At 32.8% G+C, this 13,252-nt stretch overlaps 2 protein-coding genes across 5 annotated transcripts in view; one reads left to right on the top strand and one right to left on the bottom strand.

The window, feature by feature from the left end:
* Positions 1 to 7,776, top strand: part of LOC108557984 — a 14,461-nt gene extending 6,685 nt beyond the window's left edge. The window contains exons 2-6 of one of the 2 annotated variants that reach the window (XM_017914743.1): positions 4,307 to 4,681; positions 6,021 to 6,129; positions 6,196 to 6,443; positions 6,524 to 6,616; positions 7,644 to 7,776. In XM_017914743.1, coding sequence (XP_017770232.1) covers positions 4,307 to 4,681; positions 6,021 to 6,129; positions 6,196 to 6,443; positions 6,524 to 6,616; positions 7,644 to 7,735 — 917 coding nt within the window. In that variant the 3' untranslated portion in view covers positions 7,736 to 7,776. The remainder of the gene's footprint in view (positions 1 to 4,306; positions 4,682 to 6,020; positions 6,130 to 6,195; positions 6,444 to 6,523; positions 6,617 to 7,643) is intronic. The other variant, XM_017914744.1, reaches the window with a different exon arrangement.
* A 568-nt stretch (positions 7,777 to 8,344) lies between these two features.
* On the bottom strand, positions 8,345 to 13,137 carry LOC108557977 (zinc finger protein 37-like). Of its 3 annotated transcripts, none has more exons than XM_017914731.1 (9): positions 13,017 to 13,137; positions 11,948 to 12,044; positions 11,514 to 11,885; positions 10,540 to 10,959; positions 10,151 to 10,476; positions 9,787 to 10,028; positions 9,095 to 9,723; positions 8,818 to 9,030; positions 8,345 to 8,747 (listed from the first exon to the last, which is right to left on the bottom strand). In XM_017914731.1, the coding sequence occupies exons 2-9, from the start codon at positions 12,041 to 12,043 to the stop codon at positions 8,505 to 8,507; spliced, it is 2,541 nt and encodes an 846-aa protein (XP_017770220.1). In that variant the 5' UTR covers position 12,044; positions 13,017 to 13,137; the 3' UTR covers positions 8,345 to 8,504. The 3 variants fall into 3 exon arrangements, with proteins under 3 accessions (XP_017770220.1, XP_017770218.1, XP_017770219.1); XM_017914729.1 differs by lacking the exon at positions 13,017 to 13,137 and adding an exon at positions 12,558 to 12,858; XM_017914730.1 differs by lacking the exon at positions 13,017 to 13,137 and adding an exon at positions 12,136 to 12,533.
* Positions 13,138 to 13,252: the final 115 nt, after the last annotated feature.

The following is a 13,252-nucleotide window of genomic DNA, read 5'->3' as shown; positions in this document are numbered from 1 at the left end:
TCCATGCATTTGGCTTAAATTCGTGTTAAAAAAATGAAACAAAGTAAAATTAACACTCGAAAAGCAGTCTTTTACATTTTAACGATTTTCTCGGAAAGTATAATAGATAGAATGGAACAAAAAGAAGCATATTAAAGTTGAATATTTGGTAAAATGTAACGTGTATTCCATTATTGCAGTAGTTCCATCCATTTGGCTTAAATTCGTGTTAAAAAATAAAGCAATGTAAAGTTAACGCTCGAAAAACAGTCTTTTACATTTTAACGATTTTCTCGGAAAGTATAATAGATAGAATGGATCCAAAAGAAGCATATTAAAGTTGAATATTTGAGGAAATGTAGCATGTATTTCATTATTGCAATAGTTTCATCCATTTGACTTAAATTCGCGTTCAAAAAATGAAGCAATGTAAAATTAACGATCGAAAAACAGAGTTTTACATTTTAACGATTTTCTCGGAAAGTATAATAGATAGAATGGATCAAAAAGAAGCTTATTAAAGTTGAATATTTGAGGAAATGTAGCATGTATTTCATTATTGCAATAGTTTCATCCATTTGCCTTAAATTCGTGTTAAAAAAATGAACCAAAGTAAAATTAACGCTCGAAAAGCAGTCTTTTACATTTTAACGATTTTCTCGGAAAGTATAATAGATAGAATGGATCCAAAAGGTGCATATTAAAGTTGAATATTTGGGAAATGTAACGTGTATTCCATTATTGTAGTAGTTCCATCCATTTGGCTTAAATTCGCGTTCAAAAAATGAAGCAATGTAAAATTAACGCTCCAAAAACAGTGTTTTATATTTTAACGATTTACTCGGAAACTATAATGAATTCAAACGTTGCACATGAAAGCTGGATGTTACAACGCTCGAAAAAGCATTTGATTTACTTTCTCGGAAATAGTAATTGATTAAATGAATTCAAACGATCCATATGAAAGCTGGATGTTTGAGGAATGAAACGAGTATTCATACATACCCGTGGTTTCATTAATTTCGCGATCAAAGTCTTCACGTTTTAGCGATTTTCTCAGAAACTATAATATATGGAATAGATACAAAATATGCATAAGAAACTTGAATTTTTGGTAAATGTAACGTGTATTATATCATTGTTGTGTTTTAATATATTTGGCTGAAAATCTTGATCAAAAAATGAAGCGATATAAAATGTACGCTCGAAAAATGTTTTCAGTTTTTAACGATTTTCTCAGAAACTATAATAGATAGAATAGATCCAAATGATTCATATTAAAGTTGAATATTTGGGAAATACAACTTGTTCTAAATTATTGCTGTGATTTTATCCATATGTCTGTAATTCACGTACAAAAATAAGTAATAAATATTGCTCGAGATAGTTGGAAAAAAAAACTTGTATATAAACTCATCTATAAAGCTGCTATTCAAAACCATTTATTCGCAATGCAAATCCGTTGCACTTTATAATAGTAACCATTCATATTCATACCAATCATATCTGATATTAACTTCTTTCTAAATAATGAAAAAAATGATTAATTAATTAATAAACTAGCTCTTTCATTAAAGCGTACTCATTCATGCTTTAATCTTTTCAACGATCTAAAGTTCATTCATCTAAAATTCATTTAACTAAATACACACAAAAATTGATGTGAATTATATTTTTATAACAATTTTAGAACGAACGAATTCATATTTATCAGAGCCTGACACTGCGTTTTGTCTTTAACCTTATGTTTGACTCTTTAGAAACTCATTGTTTTCTTTTTGCAACGCAATATGCGATTGTTATGAAATACGTTTGCTGAAATTTCATACTGTAACCAAATCTGAACAGCAAATTTATGTTTATAAAAATTAAATGTTATCATATATTATGAATCATGAATACGCAAACATTGATATCTGTTTATTTAAAGAAACACAATTTATCTTTTATACAGTTTATTTTCTTTGTTCTTGAATATAAACGATAACACGAAACCGCAGACATAATTTATGTTGTTTCTTATGTGATTTAGTTGTAAATAAAAGAAATTTATTAATTGTATTAATCATTAAATTGTTGCTGATTCTTATGAAATTAGAAAGTATATTTCTAAAACAGTTCTTGTACAGATATAAAAACACAAAGCAAATGAAAACAAAGTAAAATCGAAACAAAAAAAACACACAAACACATTCGATGATTGCATTGTATGGGAATTTAAAGGGTGAAACGATCAACAAAGGTTGTTCTGACCACGAACCGTGATATATGCCGGAAATTTAATACATATTAAACCGGATGTGAGCGGCATGTGCAAAAGGGTACATATTTAATATAGAGTTAATGCTGGATGCATCATTTCCATCCAATTTTTAAGTTCAAAATATTTTGTAGCAAACTCGAATTCCAGAGTGTTTTTTGTTGTTGTACTCTGTGTTCGTGCTTTATGGGTTACTTTCGCAGAAATGCACACACGCACGCAGTCGGGTTTTCTTTGTTGTTGCTGCCCCCTCACAGTTATGAGCAGCGGAGTGTAACTCAAATTGTTGCAATTATTGTTGTTAACAGGAGCAGAAACTCAGACGTAGATTCATTAAATTTCTGTACATGCAGTATATGTATATATTTCGTAAAGCTTTTACAACTAGAGACATTTATCAGTGTCGCAATACAAAGTATAAAGTAAAGGAAATAATATAAACTTGTCTGCGCTTTCATTCAACGAATTGCCGAAAGTTTCGAAGAACTTCTTTTATTCTGTAAATGCCGCAGTTCTGCTTTCTAAGTTTTTTTTTCCTTGAATTGTGGATGTAGTTTGGAAAGTTATAGAAGATATCGTGAAATTATAATTAGAAAATGTTAAATTTTATTGCAGTATTATAATAAATCAGATTAAAAAGTATCCTTGTCATAATTTACTACTTATAAATAAATGAAAATACTGAAGTTGTTATGTTGAAAGTTTTATGAATCATAAATATGTAAATTGTAAAAAAAAAGTGTTATATTTCTTTTAAAGACATTCAAAATTTATATTTATTGGAAAACTTCCATAAAAAGTAATTATTAAGATAACCTTCAACTTAAAAAAAAAATTATTTACTCGTTCTTCCCTTAATTTAGTCCCTTAATTACTAATTTATTAATGAACATTTTGATTATTGAAGTTGTAAAATATTCATAAAATAAAATTCAGTATTTCGAACTTAAAAAACGATTATAAGTTGTAATACTTCGAGAAAATGCAATCAAAAATATTCAACGAGATTTTATAAATTTGGTATCTATTTTTTAACTGCATGTACTTTCTACAAGACAATTAAGATGATAAAATTCATGAAAGAAACTTTGAATTTGAAATTGGAAAGTTTGTACTTGTATTAAATCAAAGTTGTCCTTCAAGATACATTAAGAAAATGTTAAAATTGATATCTATTTGTTTTATTAATTGATTTCTGACAAGACAGATGTTCAAATTTGTATTTTGTAATTGTAAAACTTTGATAAATATTTACATATACAAATTACTAATTTATTAATGAACATTTTGATTATTGAAATTATAAAACATTCATCAAATAAAATTCAATATTTAGAAAACGATTAAAAGTTGTAATACTTCGAGAAAATGCAATCAAAAAGGTTCAACGAGATGTTATAAACTTGGTATCTATTTCTTACCTGCATGTACTTTCTACAAGACAATTAAGACGTTAAAATACCTGAAATAAACTTCGAGTTTTAAATTGGAAAGTTTGTACTTGCATTAAATCAAAGTTGTCCTTCAAGATTCATTAAGAAAATGTTAAAATTGATATCTATTTGTTTCATTAATTGATTTCTGACAAGACAGATGTTCAAATTTGTATTTTATAATGTAAAACTGTGATAAATATTTACAAATTATTGTAGGTTGTACCAATTACTTTACTACGTAGAATATGAATTAAGAATTACTTCACATTAAGAATTAATCATCATTTTATTGAAGATACTCTAAAATTGTATAACAATTAGTCTTTATTTCTTTTCATAATTAACAGATTGTTGTTGCAATATTTCTATAAAAGGTAATAATTCTGTAATGATAGATGATTGAAAATCATTATTACGGTATGCTTTTCTAATATTAGTATATTTTTTTCAACATATTTTCCTTTTTGAAACTTCTCTTAACGAGTTTAATCCGCAAGTTTTTTTTCATTTTTCTTACAATATTACTCGTTAAGCGAAATGTTCGTTATTCAAAGTTCTTGTTAAGCGAGGTTCCACTGTCTATATTTTTTTTTAAATAAATTTACTAAAATTGTATTTGTTTCTAATTCAGTTTCAGGTGAACTGAAAATAGTGAACTTCAAAGTACCATCGACGATAGAGTTCGGCTACAGCGACGATCTGATCCTGGACTGCGATTACTACGTGAAAGGAAAAGAGAGCGGACTCGAGGTGAAATGGTTCTTTACCAACGGCGAAGTGAGCAACGAGCAAATCTACCAATGGATTCCGGAAAAATCGAAACCGGCGGCGATGGGTTTCCTCAGGACCCACCTGGATCTTGGATACACCGCATCCACCGATCCGAAGACAATGTACAGAGCCCTGAAGATCAGAAACATCACCAAAGATTTGACGGGGAATTACACATGCAAAGTTACAAGTTTCTTCAGCGAGGATACTTCCACGAAACCGATGACCATTTACGGTGAGGATCAGTTATTCGGCCTTTCGAATGATTCATTTTAATACCAAAGTCTTATCGGTTTCTACTCTGTTTCTTCCTCTTCGTTGTTGTGAAACTTCAATTGAGTGCGGTGTTTGTTCGGGTGCATCGCAGTGTGACGATCTGGCTCGTGCTGCTTCTTCTATCATTAAATATAGAGGGGAAAACTGAGATGTACAAATTGCCAGACGCGCTCGTTACATTTTTTTCTCTTATCTGTGCGGCGCTTCAATTCAATTTGTCTCAATAAATGATCAACAAGAGTCGCATATCAATAAATTATTGTTATCTCTGCTTACAGATTACGCGTTACGTTCAGATTACGAAAGTTTCTGTTGGCATACGATTCTTCGACATAAAGTTCCGTTTACATCTTATATATGACACCAATATATATATATATATTTCTTTACTTCATTCATTATTGGTATTTTCCAACTGATTACAAATTGTTATTAATTACTATACAATTACGATAATAGACAACATAAACATTTGTATAAATATCTAATTTCGACGATGCATTCTTTGCATAACATTTCTTCTAAAATATTCCATTAATCCAATTTATAGATAAAATGAAAATGAAAAACTAAATTATTGAATGATCACAATTTTTAACTCTTTGAAGGGCCAGAAATTCCTAAATTTCTAGACCCAACTGAATCAGACAACTTCGTCAACTGAATCATTATCGAATAGTATGGACTATAAAAATGTAAGGGTAATTCTTCTTTCCTGGACATTTCCAAAGGTGATGGTACATTGCATATGCTACCATCCCTCAAAGAGTTAAACCATTCTTAGATCTTAGATTTCATTAACCAATTAAAGAATTTTTATAATTATACAAATATTTCTTAACTTTTATAAAAAAAAATGCGTACTTTTAAGCTTCAAAGAACTAACACTAAATTCGTCTTGATGTAAGCAAGGATATTTAAATACTTCTCTTCACAATTGACAACATTCGAATCAATGTTAAGTAACTTTGTATAAATCTGTATTAATAATCAAAGATTGGAGTTTCAGTTGATAAATGAACAAATTTTCTAGTTCAACTAGAAGATCTTCGTAATCAATTATAACAAATATTATACTTGATGTTTTTACCAAATAATGATTCATAACATCTTAGTTTTTACAATATATCCATTCCAAAACAACTTGATTATATGATGATTCAGAATATCTAATCTTCTTTGATACTAGCCAATTGTTATTGAAACATGATTTCTTTGACATTCTTTGATACTAAACAAATATGCTTTATTTTGGATGAAGATTTGAGATTGTTATTGATTTTTGTTGTTTTTTTTAGAACCGGCAAAGGACTTTGAGTTGATTAACTTGGAAGAATCCAACACTGTGTTGTGTTCTGCGTACGGAGTTTACCCGAAACCTGTGATGAATCTGTACATATTAAATTCGTAAGTTATCTTTATTGAAGACTTTAACAATAAGATTGTAATAATTAACATCTATTTGTTTAACAGGACGGATAGTTCAGAGAATCAGGATAACAGCAACGAAACCCAAAGCAGTCAAATGTTGGATTTGAACGCAGATTATGACGGAGACGAGGAGGATGCGAGCTTCGAGAAGGACGAGAACGACGTCTACAACGTGACGTTCTCGAAGACATACGACGCCGAAAGCATGAACGACCTCACCACCTTCGTCTGCGATCTCTCCATTCCAGGCACAACGTACAAGAAAACCAGAAAGTACTTGTACCTTCCAGGTAGGTCCTTCAATCTTAAACTAGATTAAACATCGATCATGCATCATCATACATAAATCATGCTGCTCAATTTACTCTAGGATTTCCGACAACAACAACAATCGACGAATATTTAAGCGAATATGACTTTGATAATTATTATTACGAGACTCCCACGAACGCTACCGAACCAGGTACTTTGCTATTAACACCTAAGAGTTTTTATTTTATTTTTTTGTTACCTTTACGTCCCACATTAATAACAAACATACAATTATTATTGAATGAAAATAAAACGACATTCGATACGATCGGCGCAGTTTTCGTTTCGCTTCCATAAAACGCGCAGAAATCCTGCTTTTGTGTTTTTTTTAAGTTCTTTTGAGTAAATTAAACAGTTTTCGTTTTGTTTACGCGTAAAATCGCGAAAAATAAGTTTTTTTTTATTGACGCGCGTGGTTAATTTTAAATTTGATGAAAATTACTCGTAAATTTCTGTCGAAACATCCGAACACGTTTAGAAACGATTTCCGCTCATATACTTATATAATTGCTTGGTGCAAATACGTCGACTGTCTGTGTAAATATTTTGGCTTCTATATAGAGAAATCAATTACATATTGTCTTGACTATTTATAAGTTCGGAATCTAAAATACGCTTGATTCTCTCCAACTGACTTTCGTTTTAATCGGATACTAAAGTTATGCACAGTGTATTTTTTGTTAATTTGAGCATTTTTAAATTCATATTAATTAAATTAAACTTTGAATACATGTGTTCTTGCATATAGTTTACAACAAGCATTCAAATGCACTTTAAGTGACGTTTCTAAAAGTCATCTAAACAAACTTCAATAACTCTTGGCAATCTGAAAATAACGTTGACTTTTCATCTTTCAAATGTATATAATTAATCTTTCAGTTTGTTGCACAAACTAAGTTACATACTTCAGAACAGAATCATTCAGTTTGTGAATAAATAAGAAAAAACGCAACAGAAGAATTCGTTTCTTTGGAAAATATTTATTTCAAAATATAAGCTTCTCGAAATCAAAATACTTTAAAAGTAAAAAATACATGTTAACAAATATGTTATGTTAGTAGTACATTGTTTTTTTTTTGTTGTTTTTCTCTTTTTTTTGCAATCATTTACATCTGGAATATGGTGTGTATAGTATATACGAAAAATAATAGCACTTTTTGTTTTGTTTCCTCTTGCAGAGAACAGCAGCACAAGTGTAGCAAGTTGCAGTTTGCTGGTATCGACCATGGGATTCATCGCGCATTATTACAAGAACTATCTTCAGAGTTAGAGAACAAAAGAGACGACAGAAAACAAAATATTTTAAAAAGAAAGAGAAAAAAAAAATGAGGATACGTTACAGAAACTAGTAGATGATATGCGGCAACAAAAGGATTGTAATATACTGTACATTGTGTGTATATATTGTAAAGAAAGTGAACGTAAACTACACCAAAATGATTATGCCAAAAAAAAAAAATTATTATAAACATTACATATTATTATTATTTCTTGTTAAATGTTTTTCTTTTCCTTCTTTTCTTTGTATATATGTTATAACCTCTATTTATATGATAAAAAATACTAGTCCAATATAATAAATACAAAGTGAAAATAATAATTAACGGACTTTTTTTTTTGCCTTCTTGAGAATTTTCAATAATTTTCTTGCAAGCGTTTCCATCCAATATATACGATCATCATAATCCTTTTCTTTCCATTACACGTACCTATGTACAATTTTCTTTGTCATTACTATTCCCGCAGAACAAAACAATCATCGTGTAATCACTTAAAGTTTATGATACAAAAAAAAAACACTAAACTATGTTTTATTTCATTTTTTTTTTGCTTCTTATATACAAAATGAAATTAACAAAAAAAAAATATATAGAACGGGGAAAAAAAAATCTTAAACTAAGTTAATCGATATGAAATTAACAAAACGTATCAATGAAATTCAACTAGTTTACGCTGACAAAACAACAATTTGAAAATAAATGCCTTTTGTCATTTCTCTCGTTTTCCGGTACACGAATTCACGCAAAGTTGCATCAAAATCACTCGTCGACGGCTTCGTTTGGTAATATTTTAATCCAAGCCTCTTCCTCCTCGCCCTTCTCGTTAGGAATCCTCACCGCCACCAACTGAATAGGACCGTCTTTAGTATGTATGATTTGCGTCTGCCCATTCGCAATAGCTTCTTCAGTTAGGAGACCTTCGTAATCTTCGGTGGTAGCCAATATGTGTTCACCTTCTTCGCCCTCCATGTCTGCCTCGTCGGCTTCAGCAAATTGAATTTGCTATAAACATGAATTAATAAAGATTAATAAACTGTTTTATTTTTATCAAAATTAATCGTTTGCAACTTACTTGACTATCAATGATAATGTGTTCGGCTTCGTCTCCGTTATCTCCCAATATCAAAGTGCCTTCAGATGATTCCAAGACTTTAGCACCATCCACTAACATGGCGTGTTCCGAAATATAAAGCTTACTATCCTCCTGCTGATTGCTTTCTTCTTCGATTGTCTCCAACCTGCTGACATCGCCTTCAACGATCTCCATCTCTCCGTTAGCATTAACCTATATAAAAAAAACACCTCGTCAATAAAGTGAAAGAAAAATGATTAGAAATAATTGCACGTACCGTGATAATCTGATCATCATCTGTAGTTAGACGTGGTTGATTGACCACGATGGTATCGTTCAAATGGCCTTGCGATTGCATATGCTGATACAGCAACGGTTTCCTCATGAATCCAGCTCCGCAAACCAAACATTCGTATGGTTTCTTATCGGAATGAACAAACCTGTGAGCATTCCTGTTATCCCTGCTGTTGAAAGCTTTGCCGCAGACTTCGCATAAGAACGGCTTGTCTCCTGTGTGGATCCTGCGATGCTTCTTGAAATGTTCCGGATAAACGAAAGTAGCATCGCAAACGTTGCATTTAAATGGTCTCTCTCCTGTGTGAGCGGCTTTAGTGTGGTAGTCGAGTAACCGCCTCCTCTTAAAGCCTTTACCGCAGATATCACACTTGTAACGTTTGTCGTCGTAATGCGTTGCCCTCTTGTGTGATTGAAGATTTGAACGTTGGCTGAACGTGGCACCGCAGAATTCGCACTGGTACGGCCTCTCGCCAGTGTGTGTTCTCTCGTGATCACGGATCTCGGCTTTACGCGCGAACGCCTTTCCGCATAATCCGCAAATGAATGGCTTGTACCCAGTATGAACTATCGAATGTACCTCTAAATTATGTGCTGAACCAAATTGTTTATCTGGAAGAAGTTACAAGTATTTTAAAAAAATCTATAATTGTTTTAAATGCCAATTTAACTTACCACAAAGGTGACACGAAAATTCTTTAATTCCGGTATGGGTACGCTCGTGCTGCGTTAAATTCTGCTGACTCAAGAAAGACTTGTGACACTGTTGGCACTGGAATGGTCTTGGTCTAACTTCATGTGTTTTTTCGTGTGCTTTGAACGTATACTTCGAAGCAAAGTCCTTGCCGCATAATTGGCAAATATAAGGTCTTAGACCTGTGTGGGTGTTCATATGTTCTTCCAGCAAATTTTTAGAACTGAAAACAACAACAGATCATGTTAAAATCAACTATTCACAAACATGTTTTAGATATTAAATGTGTGCAAGATTTTGAATCACTTAAAACGATTAAATGTATACAAAAGTAATGATAATTACCTATATTTTTTGCCGCATCTGTCGCATGCCCAGGCCTTATTTTGCGGGTAGTGCATTCGTTTGTGGATGCGGAATAATCGCAGATTACTGAATATGCGATTGCAGACTTCGCATTGGAAGTCTCCCTCCTCGGTGGCCACATGCTCGTCAAGATGAAGAGATAAATCGGTCCGTTTCTTGAAGTCATCACCGCACACATCGCAAATATAAATGCGAGCATCGTGAGCGACTTTAATGTGTTGAGTAATGGCTTTAGATTCGCCGCAGACAGTTTCATCGCCCTCGCATAGCAAACACGTATACAAATCGCCTTCCCTGGACACCATCTAAATGAAAACAAACAAACAAAATACATGACGATATTCTGGATAAAATTTTATGAAACGTACGTCTTCCTGAATGACCTCCTCCTTGATCTTCTTCAACGGAGGTTCCTTCTTGTTGTTTACCAAAATATTGATGTTCTTTCTCTTCAATATGTTAGGTCGATCATCGTCGATGTTCGCTTCTATTTTGATCTCTTTACCGAGCTGCTTTTCAGCTATAGCGGCGGCTTCCAGCAAAGCTTCTGTGTTGTCTTGCGATTGTTCGCCGTCGTGGTCTATACCAATGTGTCCATGGATCTCCACTTCTTCGTCGTCATTCTTGAAATGATAGAGCTCCTGTTCTCCTTCCTCCATCTCCTCTCCCATCGTCTCTTCCTCCTGCTTCTCTATTCCTCCGTGCATCTTCACCAATTCCATTTCAATTTCTTCCATGGTGTGCAACGTGGGTTTCTTCATAACAACCGTCTGTACTTCGTCTCCTTCCTAAATTAAACAACAAACAAATCTATTACTATAATTCTCACCAGTAACAACCATTTTTTTGTTTGTTCATTTGTTCTAATACTTTACTTAAAAGGACAAAACAATAACAACAAACGTCAAATTTATATTGACATTAAGGCATCAACGCTAGCTGGATATATATGTATGTACCTAACTAATTTCCAAAAAATTATAAAATGATATTTTAGCGAGAAATTACTACCTGCAATGAGCGCTTTTATGTTGAAATTGCAGCTGTCCTACAACCAGCCTCACACAATAGTACCTATTTATATTTTCCATTCAAAACTTCTATTTGTTGAATCAATGTTCAAATTTTTAGAGAATTCACTAACATTCATACAATAAATTCCTCATCATTTTGATTTTAGTTTTAGACACCAATGCTTATTAATGAATATGCTATAGTAGAAATGTTTCATTATGACATATGTCACATAATTAATAATTTTAAGTGATTATATTAATATTAACACTTAAGAATAATTGAAGTTGCAATGTTTTGTTAATGAAATGTATAAATAATTACATACCTGCTCTGTCTCATCATCTGAAGATGGTATATTCAAAATGGTCTTTGGCATTCGGATCTCTTCAACCTCCTGCTCCTCCTCTAACACCTCCTCTTCAACCTTCTCCACATCCTCATCTTCCATCTTCTGGTTGGCATCCTCAATTATGCACACAACATTTTCACCAAGCTTGTGTTTGGCCACAGACTTCTTGTAGCTGTTCACCAAATCAAGTTTCACCTCAATCAATCGACTCTCCATCTCATCTATCTCATCAAAGGATCTGAAGCACTTCCTGCATATCAATGGAGAATGAACAGTGTCTTCACTTATATCTTGACCCAAGACTTGAGCAATAATAAAACTGAGTGGTCTGGATGAACAAGTTTGTGTCTGTAGAGGAAATAATTTTGTCATTAATTTTTGTTAGGTTAGAGAATTAATTGCTTGCTTACATCTCCTTCGAAGATCCTGAGTGCACTTCTGTTCGTCAGTTTCCCATTGCATATCAAGCAGATGGGACTGCTCGACTCCTCTTGGGAAATGTTCATACTGAAAATGAAACAATGTTTGGTGGTTAATTAAGGAATTGGCTGCAAATTGTGGGAATGTGATTAATTGATTTAAACTAATGAAGAATTACCAGAAGAATCATCATTATGTTTTGTATTGATGTCTGAGTGTTGTGAATGGTTGAGAAAGACATGTTTCTTCTGATCTTGCAAATATACAATATTAATATGTTAATGTTACATCACTGCATTGGAAACGGTGGTTTGTTTTGTTTTGCGTGGATTTCGCGTTGGTGAAGTACATCAAAAATGATTGTGGCAATGATTTTGGTTAAAATAAAAAGTTCCCCTAGACTTGGAAGAAATTCCCTCCTAATGTGCTACACGCAAAATGCCTATCTTTATGATGGAGCGGCGTCGTAGGAATTCCCGGACGACGAAAATGTCGGCATCGGATTGGGAACGGACAGAGGCCCCATCGAACGGCCCTGTTACGGCCGCACGGCTTATGTAACGGCGGCATACGCATTAATTCAGAGAAAATGTGAATTACCTTTTTGAATTTGTCAGTTCGTACATGTAATTTTAGGGAAACATTTAATTTTTGTGAAAAACAGGGCTGACGCCAACAAATGCTGCCAAGCTAGAGAAATGACGCGACGAAAAAGGGGGGCCACTTGGATGGATGCACGTACTGTTGCCACACGTCGAGCTTTTCAGGCTTGGCCTTGCCTTGCCTACTACTGCGATGCTGCCTATACACTCCTGAGTCGTTATAACAACGCGCATATGCGAGAACTTACTCCATTTTGCTTGGCGCCATTTTCAAGATTTCAAAAATCATACAATCCTTCTACGCCCTCAGCATCCCTTATTTTACCTACAGAAATAATCCCATCTACCCGATCCCTTCGTCCATTCATCAAACTGTTTAAAACATGGCTCACATTCAACGTAAACAGTGTTCCCAATATTAAATTATTAATTTTTAAACCTAGCTCTACGTACGTACGTTGACTTCAGTATTGATTTCTACCAGTGCGTTATGCATCTATTAATTTTTATCTTTCCCTCTCAAACGTTTATCCATAAACAAACCAATCTTAATTTCAGCTACCACAAATTTAATAGCTTCACATTCTCATAATAAACCACAAACCAAAAATATCTTTTTCCTACAGGGACGTACTCAGCTTATATTCCTTCATTATAATAAACCTTTCTTATTTCCAATATCAAATTTTACAA

The sequence above is a fragment of the Nicrophorus vespilloides genome, unplaced genomic scaffold (assembly GCF_001412225.1).
Source record: "Nicrophorus vespilloides isolate i.1.1-1 unplaced genomic scaffold, Nicve_v1.0, whole genome shotgun sequence".
Classification (NCBI taxonomy): domain Eukaryota; kingdom Metazoa; phylum Arthropoda; class Insecta; order Coleoptera; family Silphidae; genus Nicrophorus; species Nicrophorus vespilloides.
Note: the sequence above shows the minus strand (reverse complement) of the source record. Positions and strands in the feature narration are given on the sequence as shown.